We start from the raw sequence: 22084 nt of genomic DNA, 5'->3' as shown, positions 1-22084 counted from the left end.
CAAACATCTTTTTTTGAGCTAGGTTCTATGATAACTACCATTTGGGTTATGTGCCATGATGTTCTGGCTGTTGGCATTTACCTAATGTATATTCCTGAAAATCCCTTAGGTCAAATTATTGTTTCATTGGTGTAAGAGGTATTTCTGCATTTATGAGTGGCAATTTTGCATGCTTTTCTGGTCCAGACGCTTCAAGTAGTTATTCAACATGTGTGACTAAATGAAGGAGGTCCACCATACTCACTTGAACTCCTATGATTATTTCCTTCTGATATGAAATTAAACTCTAATATTACCTTTTGGTAACACCATATTGTATATTCCCTGAAAGCTTCAGGATCTTCTTAAAAAGCTCTGCAGGTCTTTTTTAGTACTTTTTGGAAAAAATCAGAGAATAATTTAACAAATAATTGTATTTTTGTTAATTATCCTCTTCGGAAGAGTAGCTTTCCAATTTTGACATATCATCTTTCCTTCTGTGTTCAGCAGTGCAGTAGTTAAGCCAACACTGCAGAAACCCACTTCCCATAATTTAGTGAGGCTTTTGGCATCTTTTTTCGGACTCCTGCGATGACAAACCAGAAGCCTTTAGTGATGGACTGACTACAGTAGAACCAATTTTTTTCTCTTTACATTTTACAGAATCATTACAGTTGGAAAAGGCCTTTAAGATCATCGAGTCCAACCAGTCACCTCACACTGCCAAGCCCACCACTAAATCATGTCCCTCAGCACCTCATCTATGCATCTTTTGAATATCTTCTACGGATGGTGACTCCACCACCTCCCCGGGCATCCTGTTCCAATGCTTAATAACCCTCTCAGTGAAAAAGTTCTGCCTAATGTCCAGTCTGAACTTCCCCTGGCACAACTGAAACCCGTTTCTTTGTGTCCTGTCATTTGTTACTGGAGAGAAAAGACCAACCCCTACCTCACTACAACTCCCCTTCAGGTAGTTGTAGAGAGTGATCATATATCTTCTCAGCCTCCTTTTCTCTAGGCTAAACATCCCCAGCTCCCTTAGCCACTCCTCATAAGACTTGTTCTCTAGACCCTTCACCAGCTTCCTTGCCCATCTCTGGACACACTCCAGCACCTCCATGTCCTTCTTGTAGTGATGGGCCCAAAACTGAACACAATATTCAAGGTGTGGCCTCACCGGCACCGAGTACAAGGAGACAATCACCTCCTTGGTCCTGCTGGTCACACTATTTCTGATATGAGCCAGGATGCCATTGGCCTTCTTGGCCACCTGCGCACACTGCTGGCTCGTATTTAGTCAGCTGTCGATTAACACCCCCAGGTCCTTTTGCATAAGACAGCTCTCAAGCCACTCTGGCCAAAACCTGTAGTATTGCACAGGGTTGTTGTGGCCCAAGTGCAGGACCCAGCACTTGGCCTTGAATTTGGTACTGGTGTTATGGTCAAAGAAAAGGAAACTTAGACAAAACTTAGTAAGATTTCATTTTTTCATATTAATCAAACAGCATACACTTTAGAGTTGCAGTTAATCAGTCTCTCATATTTTTATACTATGAAAAATTTCTACCATTTGTAGATGGGCTGCATCCAAATGTTGGTGATGAATTTGTTGTGTCAATAACTAAATGACAGTTTGTATCTAGGAAGAAGCTTTGAGTAGTACTTGAGGCAGCTGACAGCCTTGAGTTCCCAAGTTCCACTTGTCTAGCAAAAAGTCAGTTCACAAAGGGAGATTTTTCTTTCTGGGGAGTTTTGCTCTGTCTAGAATGGACTGAGTTAGTTATCATTAGGTTCTTTATTTAGATTATAGCTTCTTGAGGAAATATATGATAAGAAAGAGCAATAGTTCACGTGAGTTAAGTGTTCGTAGTGATGTAATTATTTCACTGTTGAAGAAATAATTGATTCCTAGTTCAAAACACTTCCAGTACTGTGTTCTTCCCTTCTGGTCAATGAAAGCACACAGGAAAATGTGGTATCATATTAATTACAGGGTTGTATGAAAATGATCTTTCCCTACCTAGGTGACTGGCTAGTCCTAGAAAGATGTTAACAGTTAAAAGAAGCATTTCATTGCCTTCTCAAACTGTTAACTAACCTTTCCCAAGAGTTAGCTAGGAAATCCACCTTAATTCCAATTCAAAGAGTGATATTAGGCCATAAAGATCTTTGTGAGTCTAATTCAAGACACAGTTATGAAGAAGTTTGCCAGGTTACCTCAGATTTTATTGAACCTAAATGCCTTGGTGAAACCATATATCCTCTTCCATGCATTTCCATAAAACTTAATGGCAGATTATGTATCACCTGAATGCAATATAGATTAAATTGATACATCCTTTTAACATGCATCACTTGGATATCCTACCACTTCCTTCCTGAAGTGAAAGAAAAAGCCCAGAAATGTGTGTCAGTCACACCTCCTTTTCCTTTCAGGCTTTTTTTTCAGACATATATTGGAATGAGTTTTGCATACAAATCAGCTACAGGACCATAGTTAGGTAGCAAAAATTGTTATTGTGCCTGAACTTTTGGCACTCCTCAGTGTCAAATGGGTTTTTCATTTTCATTGTGCTGCCACCAGTGAGCAAGGCAGAGCTATCTCTTCTGTCCTAGTTTAATTTCATCTCTGTTGTGGAATCTCATGCATATGGGACTTGGAAGGAGAGGGAAGGGAGGGTCATTAAGATATTTGGGTAGGTAATATATCTTGAAGAATCCAGTTACTGTACAGGTAAGTAATCTTTTTTTTTTTCCTTCTGACTAGACATCTGCATGAGCTTCGTGAAGGGAGATTGCCACTGTTTATTATTCTACAATTTTATCAAAATACAGGAAGATAAATCTACCGTCACTATTATTTGCTAAAGTATATATGAAGCAACTCAAGCAGTAGTCTAGTCTATAGCTTCCGTGAATTGATGACTGCAGGAAAAAAAGAATACTCTTTTATTTCTGTTATAATTAACAAAACTTTTTCTCTAGAGTTTAATCCTTGTCACAATAAAGAGAATATATAACAGGAAAGAGGAAAGCAGCAACAGCAGAGGTTGAAGGTTAGCATGAGCCTGTCAGGTTTCAGAGTTTAGAGCCAAGCAATTGGAAGAACTTACTGGTATGTTAAAGGGCAAATGCTGGTTCAATTTTATCTCCTTTTTCTGTGTTAGTATGTTTTGTTTGAAACAGCAGCTTGTATTTTAAAAAACAGTAATTCAAATGCTGACCAATTAGTTATGAATCAAAGAGCTATTATTGTTATTTAAATTGTTTCGAGACTGTTCTGCGCTAGTGGACGTGCTCTCTTGCTAAGCAACAATCTGCTACTCCTGCCAGGCATCAGCGTGGTTTTTTAAGTTGGTTACACACATTGTAACACCATTACAAGAGTAAACTTGCAAATCTTTTAACTAGGTTTGTATGAGACAGAAAGTGACAACTTATTGCATGGGTTGTTAGAATTAGACTGAAGTTAAAAGATCATCATTCTTAGGCAGCTAGTTGTAAGTCATCACTGGATTTTTTTAAATTGCAACTCTCTGGTGTATATGTAAATTACATCAGTAAGAGTAATTATATACGAATACAGATTTTTCAAGTGCAAGTAATATGACATTGTCTTGCTCAGTTTTGGAGCCACCAATTTCTCTTCTTTCTGCTCCTCAAGAGTTCACCTGTCTGCATAGAGCACTATATGGTGTCAAGGTTAATACATTGTTGAATTCAGATCTTTTGCCTAGGATGAAGAGTGGACGTACCATGTGTGTTAGAACATTTTCTGCATTTTTACTTTAAAACAGTTTCACATGCAGCTTTCAAATGAACCCTTCTCACTTCTGTTGTTTGTAATGGAGAGCTACACTGCCACGCTTACCTGGCTGTCCATAAATAATATATCAAGAAGTACAGTTGATATTTATTGTGCAATGCAAGTAAATATTTTTTATGTCCAGTACAGTTAATATTCTGTCTTGAGTTTTTTTATAAACTTGTCATTATTCTTTTTGATGAGTCTTTAGTTGGGCTAATCATAACCATAAAGTAGTTTTAGAAGATACTATCTGTGCTTTAGAAAGATTCAAAGTGTATGAAAACATGTTCTATGATTCCTACTTTTGAAATGAAACTTGTTTCATTAGAAACCAACAATTACTTGCCCTGCGAATCCACTTTGGAAAGTATCCAGCAGCAAAAAGCTCCTCTGCCTGCAAAGCCTAGCAAATAATGTTGCCTATGCTAGTATTCAATACTAACCTTTCTCTATACAAGCGCAGTGTTACCAAAGGTCTTGCACTGGTCTAATACAAAGCTTTGCATCTCTACTGGAACACTCTCATTGCAAGTGGCAGTTTTAGGACTGCCAGAATGGTGTTCATACAGCAGCTATCCTTGGTGATTTATCCCAAGTCCTAGAAATCAGGAACTAAGGAATGTCAGGTTCTTTGTTGAAACTCCACTGGCTAGTTTTTCCATTATGAAGATTTGAAGGTCAGGTTCTTTCCAAGTCAGTCATCTTTATTCTTTATATCATGCAAAATGCTTCCAGAAAAACAGTGGAAAATCTCAGTCCTAAATAGAAAAGAACAGAAAACAGAGCAGTAAATTCAACAAAGAGCAAAATGCAAAGAAACCAAAAGAAACATTTTTTATTCTTCCACTGCTACTGAGATGGCTAAAAAGTTCATGTGGTAACTTAAATGTGCATTAATATCTCATCTGAACACTATGTTCTAAACCAATCTGCAAGACAAGAAATGCAGAAATATTCCATCAAGCTGTTCGTTTCTAATGGATTTGTTAAGCAGATATGATCTAAGACATTCATATATGCTTGTCAGGACAGCTTACTTTACAGTCTTTTGTCCAAGCTTCTACAGCAGAAGCAGGGCATATACATTTATTTTTCCTACAAAATAAGGAAGGTCTCCTTTACAAATAACAATACCACTGGTTTGGTACATAATTTTTCTAAGTTGTACTGTTGGTATAAACCAATAAACCAGTATATTTTCTGAGGAGCAATACAATTTTCTTCGGTTGTCTTTGAATATACGTGAGACATCTGAAATTGCAACTGTGAAGATGCTATTAATGGAAGAATAAACCTTAAGGGAGCCTTGATACTTGAATGTCTGAGATTCAGACAGAACAGATGAACTCTTGATAATTGCTAGAGTTCTTGATTAAAAACTTCCTTAAAGACTTAAGCTGAACAATGGAAAGTTCTATTGGGTTAGTGTTGACTTTTCTGCCCTTTAACCTGAAAGTGGCAAATTCCAAACTGCAGCACTCTTTCCCTTCTTACCACGCCTGCTGGTGAATGTGTGAGCAAATGGGCAATGCTGAATGCCTGCTGTCTTCTGACCAATTCTGGCTTCTGTGCTTCTTTGGATCTGCTTACTAATCCTTATTTACCAACGACACTTCGCTTATCTGTGCTGTATAATCTGACAGGACTGTCCAACATGGAGGGCAAGCATGCTTGCTTTGAGGTCCTGCTCTGCTAGCTTCCTCCTTCTCTTTTCTGTCGTCTTTCTCCTACTCTTGCATCGCTTCATCTTTCTTTCCTTTGTGTGAAGATAATTTGTCTGCGGCTACACATTTTGGTTGGTGTAAAACTTGGTTGATTTAAAGGCTGTAGTTCCAAATAAGTCATCTTCACCTAGTCTCCCATCATTTTCCAGGACAATCTTCGTAAAAAGGATGATCGGATTGAAGAATTGGAAGAGGCACTCAGAGAAAGTGTTCAGATAACTGCAGAGCGGGAAATGGTGCTAGCACAAGAGGAGTCAGCCAGGATCAATGCTGAGAAACAGGTCTGCAATCTTATAAAGTCACTGGTAGTCCTCTTAGGAAAGTAACCAGACAGTAAAGTACTGTTTTCCCGGCTTCACTGCGAAACACAGATGGTTTTGTTTGATGAGCCTGTATCTCTGTTCCAACAGTAGGCAACAGAACTCATAAAGTCTGCAAAGCTGTCATAAGTTGTATTTCATAGGTAAGATTTTCTTTAAATTGAAAAGATATATAAGGTATCCTCAGCTTTAAATTTTTCTTTTTTTAAGTAGTAACTCTTCTGATCTGTCTTCCCTGTCAAAACTGCCTTCCTATATATAAGCATACTTAGGTTCACTATGTTGTTCATTGAATTAAAGCCGATCATTTTTATTAGTGTAGTTGTGTTTATGGACCACAATCTCATTACACTTGTCAAACAACTGGATAAAGAGTCAAATGCCTTGACTTGAGCCAGGCATACACACAAAGTACACACTTGAGTGTTGAAGCCACAAGTGCAAACTTTTATATTGAATTGACTGATGAAGTACTCTGCAGAATCACCTACGTGCTTGATTGTAACTCAGGTAGGTAATCATTGGGAGAACATACCGTAAGTAGTGAATAAAATTCCATGACATTTTGATAAAGCTTTTGAAGCAGAAGCTGAACCTGGCATTCTTACTGTGCTTTTTTTGTGAGCTTCTTCAGTGTTTTTCACTGTTTCTTACTTGATTGTAAACGGGACCATTTGGTCAGTTGCATTACAATGGTGGGATCTTCTCTTTGTCATTGAATTAAAAAAGTTCTGACTATATGTGCATTAAAACATTTTAAGATCTTTTTTTCCAATGTATATTCTTATATCACATACTTTAAAGAAAAAGAAGATATAAATATATTGGTAGTACTACAAGTTTTCAGGAAGAAAACAATTGTTTCTCTTTAGGCTACAGTCAAGCTCAGCTTTTTGCTGGTAGAGGTATTGAGGATAACTCTTGATTGCTGTACCCTAAGATCCTAGCCAGTGGTGTGGAATTCACTTTCAAGAATGCCTTCCTTCCAAACTTCTTGTAGCCTTTATAAAAAATGCATGAAATAGAAATGTTAACTAGGTAGTGAATACCACATTGAAGATGAGATCTCCTTGAAAGGAAAATAGATATCTCACAAAGAAGCAGATGCTATGCTGACATGCAAAAGAAACAAAACAATATGTGATAGGATGCCTAGCATATTATAATGTTTTAATTTCTTTGTTACAAGACAAAATGATCATTTTTATAATCTTTGAGCACCTAGAAGCTCATAGGACTCACCTTTTTGTGGTATCTGTGCTCAAAGAAGATGCACAAGTGAATTTTTTGAGGGAAGGTTTCAATGAAGATAGAGTGTGATTTATAAATTTTAATCATGCATACTGTAGGCTTGTATTAAAAAAAATTAAGTAGTGAGGAAGAATTCAGTCACAGAGTGGATGGAAAGGTGGTCTCTTGTTTTAGCCTTGAGCATGAGCTCTTCATAGTTGTCTCCATTGTAAGCTGTTAGCAGCAGGTTTATTATAGAGGAGAAGAGATACATCTGGGTTAGTAAAATAGGAAACTGTTGTTATAGGACTGAAATTTTATTTATACATGAGGAATCATAAAACAAGAATATGGAGAGAGAATAGTGCTTTGGAAATATGCACAAATGTCAGGTTTGGCAGCAGGAAGGCTTTTCCAAAGAATTCACCAACAAAGTATAATGAAAGACACACAGTGAGATCAGATAGTCAGAGCCTGGTGAAAAAGGTAAATAGCTGGTGAACAAAGAGTTGGAATTAGGTGTACAATCTGAAAGATGAAGCAAGTCAGGGAAATGTGCAGCCTGAGGATGAATAAGCCATAAGGATTCATGGGAGAGATTGAGAGGAGTGGAAGAGAACCAAGACAAGTAAGATTTCTGGGAAAAGATTGGTGGAATTTGGTTGACTACAGCATCATGAAAAAAATTAATTTGGATATAGTGGCATGTACAGAAGCATGGAGGAGAAAGAAGGATGGATTGAAAGCAGCAGGACTGGAAGAGGGAAACGTCGACATCTGTACCATCACTGATTAACAGCACTGTCTTACTGCAACAGGAGAACTAAACTGCTAGCATTTTGTCCAAAAAATTTTGGTTTGGTATCAATTAAATACAATCAAGTAACTGAGTCATAGTAAATAGGTGTTTTTCAAAGGTGAGGATGAGACTTTCCTTCAAGTATTTTTTCAGTTATTATTCCTTCAATTGCTTTAAAAGAAAAAGAGTGTTTTATTTCTTTGTTTTATTATGTTCTGTGGAGGTTCTTTGACACCTTTAAATAGTTTTAGAGTTTAAAAAAGCAAGGCTCTTTTTTTATATTATATTAATGGCCACCCCTTTGATTTTACAAACAAGAATTGGTAAGGAACATTCTTAGACCAAGTGTCAGTGATACATGTGTTTTTTTACATGTTGATGTTGTCCAAACTGATTACAATTTGCTTTTAATTGCATGCTTTTTCTTTCCTCTCTTCTGTTTATCTTGTTTTTTACTGCCACTTCACTGCCTGTCTGAAGCTGTTTAATGAATCAGTGCATGAAGTCAACCATTTTGGCTTTAAGTGGTTCAAGGTATGAGGACATCTCATTTGTGTGTACCTCTGCCCCAATATTTAATGTTGTTTTTGTAGCCCTGTGTTGTGTAATCTTGCCCTCAGTCATCTCATGGTTTCCTGCTGCTTTATAGGTTTCAGAATTGAGTTACCAATGTCTGTGTTTCTCAAATTAAAATCTTGCTCTCTTTAATCCAGTGTTTGAAAATATCCTGGCAGTGTGTATTAACTGTGTTAATACACAATCTATATATTGCAAGATGTCTCCAGCTGACTAAAGCTTTCTATTTACTTCAGGATCTTAGATCTGTTCTTTCTTTCATCTATCACAAAACTGAAATCAGGCATTTCCTGCTGGGAGCATTGAACCTATGGAATTGGGCATGGTTTTATTAATCTTACTATTCTGCATAACTGAAACCCTGCCACACAGAAAGCAGCTGAGGGACTCTTGCACACATATAAAGTCTTGAAAATTCTTCCAGTTCTTTCTATTGTATTCACCTGGTTTTGTTGGTGCACCTGCTGAATCCCATATTGTAAGTATTAATGTAAATTCCTTACAGTTGTAGGGATATGTACTACTGTGGCTGATCCAACTGGTTCAGCCCTCTAAGTGGAAGGTCAGAAGGTGTATGGAGATTTCTTTTTAAATAGTTTTTAAGGTAGGATTTCTCAGCTAAACACTTCTGTCACAAAGTTCTTTCTATAGACATGGAAGAGCCAAGTGTAGACTAGGCACTTATTCTGAATTAAACAAATCTCAGTAAAGCTATCATTAATAAAGACCAAAAAAAGGAGTTTTTAACTCCTCAAAAATATAGTGGTAGTTATCCTTACTTAGGAAAAACTGCTGGAGGTCATCTTTGACAAATGGCCCTGGTATGCTCCCAAATGTTCTTTCACTGTCCTGGTGCATCTTACAATCCCTTCTCCTGCAGCAGGAGGCACGAGGTTATCTTCTATATCAGCTTAGGCGTCATCAGTGCCATTCCCAGGACAATGCTGGAATCGATCTTCATGAAATAATAAGGCCCTTTTTGTGGAATAAAGGGAAACAGACGTTCAGATTCTGTGATTCAGTGTCAATCAATAGTGTCAGGGCTTTGGCTCAAGGAACACAATATCAGAATTACTTGCATTTTAAAGGCCATAGTTGCCAAATTTGTATTGGCCCAATATATTTTCCCTCTCTTCACTCACTTTCTTACCCATACTTCAGTGCACATCATTTCAGTTTTCCCAGCCTGGGTCTTCCTGGAGGCATGTTGTGAAATGTGGTAGTGACCTAATGATAAGAATTGCATTTTTTTGGAGGAGGAGTTTTTTTTGTGTAAACCAATTCGCTAATCTGGTTCGTGGAATCCCATGCAGAATTTGAGGGACATCTGAGGAAGCATCAAACTCTGGGGACAGGACTGAGAAGGCAGGAAATGCTTAATATTATTACTAAAACTATTTTTACCAGAAACTGTTATCATGGCCCTCACAAGATGCTGCTGTTTCTACGAGTGCGGTGGTGTACTGCCCAACCACAACATATGTTTCTCTGTCATATTTCCTTCAAATTTGAAAAGCAGTAGGTTTAAAAAATGTAAATGGTATTTCTGCTCATAGTAGTGTAGCTCTGTTCCCTGATGAATATCAACTCTTGCTTAAATGCACTCTCCATATAGTATCAGCTAATATCCAACTCCTTACCTTAAAATGTTATGGCAAATAAACACACAGAATACTGTCCATTGTCTTCCTCGAGTAGTTACTTAAACTGAAATTTGTGAGTTAACAGTCTCGTCTTTACACCTTCTATCAACTTTTTTTGAAGCTATGCTTCTCAGTGGGCAATTTTGAATGAGATGAGTATTAAACCTATAAATAGCTATGTCTCTGTTCATACACTGTATCTTTTTATACTACATAGGGCCAATTTCTCTATTTTGCTTTCTAAGAAAAAAGATTGAGTATTTAATAGTAAAGTATTAAGTGTATTTTCTTATGCCGATTCCTTCCTCCCACTGTCTCAGCAGGATTTAGCATTTTTCCATCTCCCTATTGTGTTTAAAATACATTGATAACAAGACTCCTGAAATTCTCTGTCACATATGCCTACTTCAAAATTCATTTCTGTTTATTAAGGAAAAAAATATATAAAATAGATTAATAACTCAACTAGAACCTCCTTCATGGTTCTTTCCTTTTTCCCCATGTCCTGTTCATCAGGGTTTCTCTACTGTAAGTACAAGGTCTGCAGAAGTTTGAATGTAGATTGCAGCCTCCCCAAGCCTTTTCTCTCTAATCCGTAAGTTACTCTACAGAAATTCTGGTCAAGTTTGGAATGATGCCTCTCATTCGTACTTCCATCAGACTGCTATTCTGGTCCTGTTTTAACTTAATAGCATATATTACTTGGACTAGATTTCCCTCTAAGAATGGAAACTAAATTGCAACAGAATTATTAAGTATTGGACCCTAATCTAAAAATGCAATATAAATTAAAATATAGACCCTTTTTTGCTGAGCATTCTGTTACTGAAATAAATCTAAAATGTTTTCTAAAATATGTTGAATGTTGAAATTATTTCACAGCACAAATTCTGATACATTAATTTACTTCCTATGGTTTCCTGTAAATGGAAAATATAAAGTGGAATTTCTCAGGAACCAATTACTCATAGGTGTTTTCTGAGCTCTGTAGAAATGTCAGAATTCAGACCGCACTACAAATGATGGACAATTTGCTTTTGGTGAATGGTTATGTCTCTTCTGTATCTTCTGTATATCAGAAGTCTGAAAGACTTAAGTGATTAGACATAAAGGTAGCAATCCAAAATGTGATTTGGGGCTGAAGGTGCTAGAGCCTCATTTCTTCCCACTGATTTTCCTAACTAGTTTATGTTCTTTTTGACTGAACTTCTCTTGAACAATTTCTGCAAAGAAAATACAAAAGTCTGCCAGACTAATTTTGGTTTTTGAGTGTGTGTATATACATGTATATACAAAGTCATTTGTGTATTTAATTCATATTAAGTAAAAAATATGTGCTAAACACTTGAGTTTTATTTTCTTTTACCAATATAACATTTTTAAGAGCTTTTTAAGTCAATTGCCAGCCTGAAATATAGTCTTGACATTGTTTTTCAAGGGAATCTTTTTTTGTCCGATTCTTTTCCTTCAATTAGAGAAAGCAATGGGCAAACTAAAGCTGTCTGTGCACTGAGTGCTTTTTGAATAATACGTTTGCAGTCAATTTTAGAAGCACTTCTTCCTCCCAGATATTTAAATGGATCATGTAGCCTCTTCCTTTAGAAATACACAGATCTGTATTGAGTCACAGTCCTTACATGGGAAGAGTGCTTTGATACTTAATTCCTTCTATTTTCAGGAATATACCTCTTAAGAGCTGTAATAGAGTGGAATTTTTACTCTCTTCTGTCTTCGATGTGTTCAACTGTGCCAAGTTAGGGGTTTGGGATTTTTATTTTTTTGCCTCCAGTAGAGAAGAATGGATAGGGGGAAAAAATAAATTGACAAACGTGCCCAAAGACTTTGAGACAGACAGCTTTTTGTAACATTATAGGGGAAAAACTTCTAAATCTTATAAGATTCATAGAGTCATTTTGGTTGGAAAAGACCTTTAAGATCATCGAGTCCTACCACTAACCTCACACTGCCAAGCCCACCACTAAACCATGTCCCTAAGCACCACATCTCCATTTAAAAATACCTCCAGGGATGGTGACTTTGATTTTGTTTAATTGGTTGCACTTATTTAAGGTTGCAAAGGGCAAAATTTGATGACTTTTTTGAGAATTGTGAACACTTAAAGGATAATTAACCTCTGTCCAAAATGTACATTGAGGATCTCTCCATATAAGTCACCTTTTCATTTAGTGAAATGAGAAATACTGATAGAAACTATTCTGTGGAAAATTGGTGCAAATGCTGATTTTAAGATAATTTTGTCTGGATTTTTATCCCTCGGTTGTTTAATAGATAAATGCTGAATTCACAATATATGCCTTTTATTATAGTAAAGTATTCCAGACAGAGTTCTAACTTGGCCTCTGTCTACCTGTTATACTATTTTCTCAAGTACCTAGCTCTAGACAGTATTTTTTTGTTGTGGCTCAAGAGAAAATCAAAGTCTTGCAGACTCGGTTACGTTAATGCCTGCTTGGAATTGTAAAAACCCAAGCAAATACTTGTGTTAACGTTTGTTTTTGTGCAAGTCCTGTGCTTTTTTCATTTGGAATGTTTTTTCCATTCTCCAGTAGCATTCTTAAACTGTTATCTTAGATGTGAGTGTGTTTCAATAATATGTAGATTAGAGCATTAGAAAAGTTCATTACACTTGTGTATTATATTCATAAATTTGAATATATATACTCTTTTTGTGATAGAATTTATTTTTCCCCCAAATCCATGAAGTGTGAGTACTTGTATTCCTTTCCAGACCATTCTCATAGAAAATCACAGAGGACTGACAGATGTGAGGTTCATTAAATTGAGAATGCCTCTTCTTTTTGAAATGTTTCCTACTCATGCAGAAGCATCCAGGCTTCGCTGTACTGCTGTTTACTATCAGATTCCTTCAGACCCTTTAGTGAGCCTGAATGGTGGAATTACTTTTTAGTTATTGTCTTAGGCTTGTGCTATTTGCCTTCTGTTAACTACAATGCTAATGATTTGCCTCCACAAGTTAGCAGAGGTGGAAACTTTCCTGAGCTTGCCAATGAGACTGTTCAGTCTTCCTGTGGCAATGTATGTGCTTTCACATAATAACTATGCTTTCCTGTATTTATGTTCATGATCCTTAATGTCTTTTGGGAAAAGAGTGTTAAAGTTGTATGTGGGATTAGCATTTTTTCACTACATGTAGCAAGTTAATATATCATCCCATAGTTTTTCTCTTTCAAAACTTGATCTATGCTATATAAGTTAACAATCTATACTGTGTTATATATTGCAGCATTAAATATTTACTTTGAATATTACTCATTTATGTATAAATTGTCTGCCATGGTGACATCCTAGTTAACCTCAAACTGTCTAAAATGCAGTAAAATGGAAATCACCATGTCTACAGAAGGCTTGCAAAAAACTACTGAGTCATTGGGCAGTTAGTCAGAGCTGAAAGGCTTCCTTTGGCCTAATTGCTGCTGCTACCTTAGCAGCAATCACAACGTACACTAAGTAAGGTCACGTTATTTTGAATATGTCCATGTTTAGAGTTGTTGCTGGAGCATCAAGAATTAACCATAGTTCTAGAGAATTTTGTTTGGATGTAAAAAATAGTGCTAAATGCCTGCATGAAAAACTGTCCAGAATGTGATAGATGTGCTATATTCTACCCTCTCTGCCTCTGTGGAGACTTTTAAAAGGTGATCAAAATCCAGATGTTTCCAAGATTGTTTGTTAACCCTAGTGATGTTGCTACTGTGTTCCCAAGGGTCTGGAGAGCTTCATTGCTAGCCACAGATCATAAACACAAGACAGTTTCCTAAGACTGTAGATCCATGTAACATAAAACAGGACAGCTTCCTTTAGTATGGTTGCAAGAGTTAAAAACCATAATAAGATTATTTCATTGGATAATGGTTCCACTTGAGGAAAATGCAGAAATAAAACTGTAACTTGTTATAGTCTTCAGACACCAGAGACTACAACAGGTTTCTATCTTCATTAGAAATCAGAATCCAGTTTTTCAGTTATTTTTTCCATCCCTGACTTAAACATTTTGTATGTGTTAAGCAGAGACAATTATTGCTTCCTTCTCAAGAGCTCTTTTCCCAGCAGTAGGCTGTTGCTTGTTTATATGGCTTATGGCCCTCATTTAGAAGATACAACTGTCAAAGCTACCTCCAAACATTCTAACAGGATACAGCTGTGACTTATTCAGCCCTGAAGTCTGGCAGCTCAGGATTTTTCTCTTTTCCAAACATCTGTGAATTTTGATTCCTCCTCCTTCATACAAGAGTTCAGTGCTGTCAGAGTATGAGCAAAAAGCACTCTTGATTGATACTCAAGTAACATACTCGTTGACAAAGACTCCTGTATTTCTATTTCTGCGGGTTCTGCAGGACTAACGTGGTAATGTCAGATATCTGATCAGTCCATTATTAGTGCTTTTCATTGTCTAGAGCCATCAGTGGTGACACTAAGCAGCAGTACAGATTATTAACTCCTCCTCATTATCAGATGCATTTTTTATAATGAAAGTTTTTGTTGAGAGCCCAACTCAGGGAGACAGGAGTCATCAGCTGTCTAAGTATCTCCCTTTCACAGTGATAAGAAAATCTGTATTCAGCTACACTATCTTGCAGGTTTTCAGACCATAGTCTTTTGTTCTCTTTTTCTCCTCTCCTTTTTTCCCAGTTAATAATGTAAGAGTGGGACAGTGCCAGCAGTTCTGATCAGTCACCAAAACACTGTATTTTATCAGGGATTCTTAATGTACAAATTCATAGAATCTTTTCAGCTGGAAGACACCTTTAAGATAATCGAGTCCAGCCTTTGTCTGAGCCCTATCAACCACTAGCCCATTTCCCTAAGTGCAACAAACCTAACAACTGGGTAAAAAAAAAATGAAAGGCACAAAAACTGAAGGAAGTCACTTACTAATGTGAAGAAACACTAAGTTCATCGCTAAAATTACTGCTGTATAGTACAACAGATAAGAAGATACTGCTTTTTCTCTGGAGAACTGTTAATCAACAAGCCATTTTCACAGCTTTGACACTAACTTCTATCTTTAATGTTAACAGAAATCTTCTTCTCCATGTGCAGTCTGCCACAGTCCTCTAATACTATACACAGTTGACCTTGGCAAAAAGGGTGCTGTAAATCTGGCATCCTCTTTGAGATTGAGGGGAATGTGATATGTAGAAACTTCTTATTTGTTACACAGTATTCTGCTGTGTTTATTTCTGAGTGTCTTTACATAGGATCTTCAAGTAAGGATTTCCAACTTGTAGAGAAAATAAAAAGAGTTCTGCACTTGTCTGCCTAGGATCTTATGACAATGTTCATTAACAGTGACCACACAGAACAAATGAAGCAGTTATGTAGGGTAATATGTATAGTGTAGGGAAAAACACCCTCTTTAGTGAACGTTTGTTCACCTTTATGTGTCTTTATAATTCCTACAATTACAGAATAAAAGTGATGGTAAAGATTCTTAACCCCTTACGTATCTTCCTCAAGAGAATTAGTGGTGGTCACACTGTCCTAGTTGAGAATGCAGTAGCTGTGATGCATTCCTGTGTCCACCTACAGGCATACGTGTTACTCATGCATAGGCGTACATGTACTTATGCACTGGTGGTGAGTAAGGGGGCTTGAAATGGAGCCACAGCTCCAGCTTGTCTAGTGGGGTAGAGCCATTCTGCTTTGTACCATTCTGCTGTCAATGTGTCAGAGCTTTCAGATGTTCTCCTAGTTGAGGGCTGTCCTTAGCTTACAAACCAGAAATTACAGTTTAATTTACTGGGGGCCAGAGGGGGGATATTTTTCTTGTTACTGCTTACTTATTTCTCTCATTTTGCTCTGGTATTTTTAGCTTTCAAAAAACTATGCCTAACAGCTTTCCCAATATGTATAAGAATTTGAAAGTTGTTCCCTTAATTCATAACAGCCAAGAATTTAAGTTAAGTGTCTTGGTTATAGTCTTTAAGAGTACCTAAAGCTACCCTACTGCTTTAACAAAAATGGAGCTATCATGAAACTATAATTCATTTCCCTCTTATTTTGTGTAAAGGTTTATTAGCTTGTGATTTAAGCAAACCATCTGGTCCTGCTGGCAATCCAAGTTATGTCAGACTCAATGCTTTCTCCCTGTAATATGTTACTTGAGGCAGTTAAATTACATACTTAAGTCCCAAGTCTGGCCTGTGCTTTTTCCATGTCTTAACATCTGTTCTGGGAAATTTTTCTGGGATCCAAACAACTTTGCATGGAGCCAGAACTCTTGTCTTTGTCTTTCTTTTAATGTCTATTTCTTTTCTTTCTCTGTGTCCTGCAGTCTAATCAGTTCAGCTAAGTAAAAGATAATGCACAAATTGGCAGTCCCTTTACCATTTCAGTAATTTACACAGTGAAATGAAAAATCGTTTAAAAACTTAAGAGCTGTGGAAAAGTAGGAGACTGTCCTTGAGAATGAGTGACACTTTGAGAATTGGTGGGGTTTGGTTTTTTGTCCATGTGGGGTTCTTACTACTGAATTATAATAGCAATACATTTTGTTTTGCTGACCTTATTTATTTTATGCAAAAGTACAGATTTATCATACATTTTGTCTTGTAATGCCCATTTCTTGTTTATATAAGAATGACCTATGTTTAGAAAGCAAGTAATTTTAAATATGCAGGTGCCTGCTGAGGGAATTTGGAAAATAAGATCTCTAGTGATTGATTTATACAATGATCATGGAAAATTACTTGTTTGTGTTGATATTTGTATCTGTATTCTCTAAAATTTTTGTCTTTTTGAATTCCACCTGGAACTTTTAAGACTCAATAATTAATTTAAACAGATACCTTGGACCATCTGGATGGTTGTAACTTTAGCTGAATCAGTGAAAAACCTCAAAAAGTTAACAAGACCAAGTGCAAGGTCCTGCACCTGGTTCAGGCAATATTCAATATTAATACTGACGGAGAAATGAATGGAGAGCAGTCCTATGGAGAAGGACTTGGGGATACTGGTGGATGAAAAATTGGACATGAGCTTGCAGTGTGCATTTGTAGCCCAGCAACACATCTGTATCCTGGGCTGCACACAAGAAGCAGGACCAGTAAAGAGCCACAAAAGATCAGAAATCTGGAGCACTTCTCCTATGAGAAAAGGCTGAGAATTTGAGTTGTTCAGACTGGACAACAAAACAAAAGACTTTGGAGAGGCTTTTTTTGCAACCTTTAATATATACAGAGGACATACAAGAGAGACAGACGTTTTACCAAGGCCAGTAGTGATGACAGGACAAGGGGCAAAGTTTTGACCTAAAAGAAGGTTAAGTTTAGACTGGACATATGGAAGAAATCCTTTAGAATGAGCATGGTGAGATATTGGAACAATTTGTCTTAAGTTTAGGATACACCATCATTTGAAATGTTCAAGGTCAGGTTGCTTGGATTATGACCCAAAATTGCTCTGCTTCTCTGAAAAGGTGTAAGCAGAAAGTTAAGCTCTGGAACTATCTTCCTCTGAGGACTATGAGGACCTTTTTCAATTTTTTATGCAGTAGAAAAATTCTCTTTGGGTGATACTTCATCACTGATGAAAAAGGTCAAAATGGGAAGGGTAGCTGCCACTACATTATAATTTAAACAAACTGAAGTATTTGGGGATCCTGAGGCTGCTTTAGTTAGACTGTCAGCCTATATTAACCTTAGATATTGGTGTCTTTGAGCTCTTAAAAGGCAACCAATACCAACCACGTCAGTTGATACAGCCTTCTTCCTGGCCTGAAATATCTACCGTGTCTCAGAAATTTTTGATAGTGCGTTAGTTCTCCTCTCCTGATAATCAGGATATATAATAATAATCTCTTCTCCTGACAATCTGGTTATCCTAATAATCAGTAATCTTTCCAGGAGCTAGTACAGAGTTTGGTAGGACCCACAGCCTTGTTAATATTCTGTATATCCCATGCCTTTCTCAATTTTACTGACTTTTTGGGGAACTTGACCCAGAAGTCCCTGGCTTGACATTACCCAACGGCCAGAAAAGCTTACCAGAAACACCATGTACTTGGAGATAATGGGATAACTGTATGTCTATGCAACAGGCTGTTTTATGGCTTAAAATTGCATCAGAGAAGCCTGAAATGAGAGTTTGTAGGAGTGGGAAAATTAAGATGTAGATAGGCTCCTGAAAAGGGCTTAATTTTTTTCAGTATTACATCATTTCTTCCATTTTTTACATGCTGCCATTGACATGTTAGATAAACTTCTCCTGTTGTATTGCTTTTTCTCTTCACCTTGCTTTCATGCTTTCTAAGGAGATGTAATAGTAGGTAAAAAGTTTGTCTTGTACTGGTGTTGCCCTTAGCTGCTGCTATGAGTCCCATACTGATCTAAACAACATAGCCCTCTTTCACATAGCTGGTTCAGTCTCTCAGCAACTCTGTAATGGAAACTTCATTCACCTTCATGTTCTGTCTTAAATATAAGCTGACACCTAGTCAAGTCACTTAAGGCCTAAATATAATGAAAAATAGTCTCCATTTAAGTTCTGTGCAGATCCATTCTGTTCATGGAATACATGAGGACCTTTCAGGCGTGTCTACAGAGAAGAGAAGAGAATCATGGGTAAGTCATAGACAGTCAAAGATATATTCTGCTTTATATGCTATCATTTGAGCAGGGAGAAAAGAGGATCAAGAGTGCACTCTTTGCACCTTCTGAAATGGAAAATTTTTAGTTATAACTGGCAGGGCACAAGCTTACCTGCAGTTTAATTGAAAATGTCAACAGCGTGTCTCTGAAAATGTCTCAGTATGCCAAGAACTCTGGTTCTTGGCAAATATTTTTTCTTTATTACATAATTAGCTGCTCTCAGGGAAAAAAAATCAAGGATAGATTTGAAGGGTTTTGTATAGGCTAAATTAGATGTGCCTTGCAAGCAGTTTGATTCCAGTGAATGTAATTTCTCACAGGACTGCTTACTGGGACATATACAGACAGGTCTGCGCTAAGATTCATAAGCTGCCAAACAAAATGTTTTATTCTGTAGAAGTTTAATTGAAATGGTCCCGTGGAATATCTATAACTTGATGAATCTGAACAATGAAGTCTTTATTGTGAATACAGTCATCACTGCTTTGGTGAATTTTGTCTTTCATAAATGGCATGACAAATGGTACTTACTGCAGAGGGGGGAAGGTAATGACAGTTCTGTAAACTAAGTTGTTGGCATAGTTTAAAAGCCACTTGCATTCCAGCTGTTCCTAACACAATTAGATCAATTTTTCTGTTAACCTGCAAAAATACAGAATATAACCTTAGAATTAAAAGAATTAACAAACAGGGCAGTGAGAAAAAGATTAAGTGCCTGCAATAACCACTAGTACAAAGTCCTCCTGCAGAGTTTGTTCTTGCCACCTAGCACTGGAAGCCTTGGCCTAGATATCAGACCCTAGCCTCTATTCTTAACAGCATGGAGTTGTTATGCTACAGATCTGCATCAAGCAAACCAGAACTTCGGTATTAGCTTTGTGGTTCTTGTTGACTGGCAACGACATGAAGGATATCAGAAATCTTTCAAACCTGATTATGGAAAAGATGTTGCTTCAAAGATGGTTTTGTCTTGGCAACTGACAGATTGACACAAGCCATTTTGATTGTTGCAGTTGGCTGGGAACTTGTTTGTTTGAGGTTCTTTTCTGGTATAAGCAGAGGATTTTGTAGCTGGCATGCCTCTTCTCTATTTACAGGAAAATGTTTATGTAGGTAATTCTGATCCACCCAAAGGAAATAGAAGCTGATACACTAGGACACTTTCACTTGCCCAGTGTGATGCTGTTTTTCTAGACATCAGTTTCCATCCTAGTAGTGTTTTTGCTCTTCATTGTTTCTGTGGTTTTTCTTTGCAATCTTTTCCTGATATATTTCTCTATTTTTTTTAGTGGAGTTTTGTCTTTGTTTTAAAAACTGACAGTTTCTGATCTTGTTTTGTACACTGAACACTAATAAGACAGGAAAAGTTTGGTTTTTATACATGTGTTAGCCAGTTTGGACTGTGTCATTGAAATTCTCCCTCACTCTGTGGCTTGCTGGATAAATTCTTGGCTGTAACTTTTGAATAGTTTTTGATAATTGCATATTTTATTTTTTTCTGAATTTGCTGGACATAACAAGAATGTTTGTTGTCAGCTGCATTTGAGTTAAGTAAGTAGGTCTTCTGCAGTAAACACTGAACAGAGTCTTTGCTAGATTTGCTATAAATCTGCTAATTCTGAATTGCAACGTTTCTTGCTCTATCACTGATTGAGGGTGAAAAGCAATCTTGTTATCCATGTTTGTCATTAGCTCTATCATTAGCTCTGCCTTTAGGAGTACAAGATAAATAAAGGAAGGTGTGGCATACTTCATACCTTCTGCTCTCCAACAGCTATGTAGTGAGTGATGTGTCCAACACTCTTTGTAAATACCTGTAAGTAAAGTTGAACTAAATATAATTTCAGTAACTCGAGGATGGAGCACAAGTCAATTGTTATGCAGGGATGTAAGTGCAATGCAGCACTGAGTTATCATGCTAAAGTTGTACAAATGTTTGATTATGTACCACAGTAGCATCTGAGCTTCTCCCATTTGAAGAATTATTAAATTGTTTATGAACATTTATGTGTGATAGAGAAAATCTGTATGGAAGAATTCAATGAAAGTAATGTGTGCCATCAAGCATTATTTTGAAATTATTAAAAAGATTAGCCAGAGTTTTTGTGTGTTACACATAGCTATACTTGAGCATTTCTTGTGGGTTTGTGTATTCATTAGTGTTACATTATAGCTGAGACAAAACTTGCTTCAAGTACAAAATAAAATACGAGTATGATCACCTGTGTAATATCTGTGCTAGAATTTACAACCATGTTAATACTGAACTTTTACCATTTGCTGAAGGTATGAGCTTTATTCTACTCATCTGCCATCAGCATCTCTTTTATGTGTCTAAATTAGAAAATGTGCCTGTAAGCATTGTTTAGCAGACATTTTAAGGGAGGTAGACTTACATTTTCATTGGAACCGAGCCCTCTCCCTGTTTTGGAAGCATCACCTTCATTCATGAAGTGCAAATGTAGTTCCTCTTTAGGCATCATTTACAGAGAAGGTTTTTTATCCTTTTGGTATGTTATCAATATATTCCATCTAACACCTAGTATTTTTGTGGGCTAATTTTAACATGCATGGGCCATCCTTTTAGCCTTGTGGTACATTTTATAATACTGAAGAGTTGAAGATTTGTGATTTGGTATTGTAATGGTAACCAGTGACCAGATTATGTTAATTCACAGGTGTTTCAACCAAGTGTAGATGGACAATCCACAGCACTAGATGATGCTTCCAGTCTACAGAAATGTTATACAATGTACCTGCACTGGTAACCTTTGTGCTCCAATTTAGATGGGATATTTAGTAAGTTCCAGTTGATCACATTACACTGTTTTTCTCTCCTCCTGTCTTCCTTGCAAATGTAGGTGGAAGAGTTGATGATGGCCATGGAGAAGGTTAAGCAGGAGCTGGAGTCAATGAAAGCAAAATTGTCATCTACACAGCAGTCTTTGGCTGAGAAGGAAACCCATTTGACTAACCTACGAGCTGAAAGAAGGAAACATCTGGAGGAAGTTCTGGAAATGAAGTAAGTGTTTCTTTTCATTATTTGTAGACATGTTTTATTAACACTGTGAATTCTCCTCTGATCCCTGGTGTTCTGAAGACAACCATACATGAATATGTCTGTAGATAGCAGCTATCTATGTAATCAGTGACTTCTGACCAGAGATTACCTACATGATTTTCACTCTTTTATCTCAAAAACATTTATTCCTTCTGATTGTTTGCAGTAGACTACTATTATTTGCATAATAGATTCTTCAAAGATAATGAATGATTATTTGGACTCAGTTATTCTGTGTGTCTTTTGAATGCACCATCTTGGTTTGAGTAGCCTGTGGTCTACTTTAAAGAAGACTTAAGTCAGTGTAACAT

The 22084-nt window shown here is 36.9% G+C and overlaps 1 protein-coding gene across 3 annotated transcripts in view; it reads left to right on the top strand.

Annotated features, from left to right (window-relative positions):
• The window catches only part of ERC1 (ELKS/RAB6-interacting/CAST family member 1), a 300129-nt gene that overhangs the window by 175787 nt on the left and 102258 nt on the right, over positions 1-22084 (top strand). For all 3 annotated transcript variants that reach the window (XM_062010118.1, XM_062010103.1, XM_062010110.1), the window contains 2 exons: positions 5664-5795; positions 21574-21734. In XM_062010118.1, coding sequence (XP_061866102.1) covers positions 5664-5795; positions 21574-21734 — 293 coding nt within the window. The remainder of the gene's footprint in view (positions 1-5663; positions 5796-21573; positions 21735-22084) is intronic.

This window comes from Colius striatus, chromosome 1 (genome assembly GCF_028858725.1).
Source record: "Colius striatus isolate bColStr4 chromosome 1, bColStr4.1.hap1, whole genome shotgun sequence".
Classification (NCBI taxonomy): Eukaryota; Metazoa; Chordata; class Aves; order Coliiformes; family Coliidae; genus Colius; species Colius striatus.
This window is presented reverse-complemented; position numbering and strand designations above follow the sequence as displayed.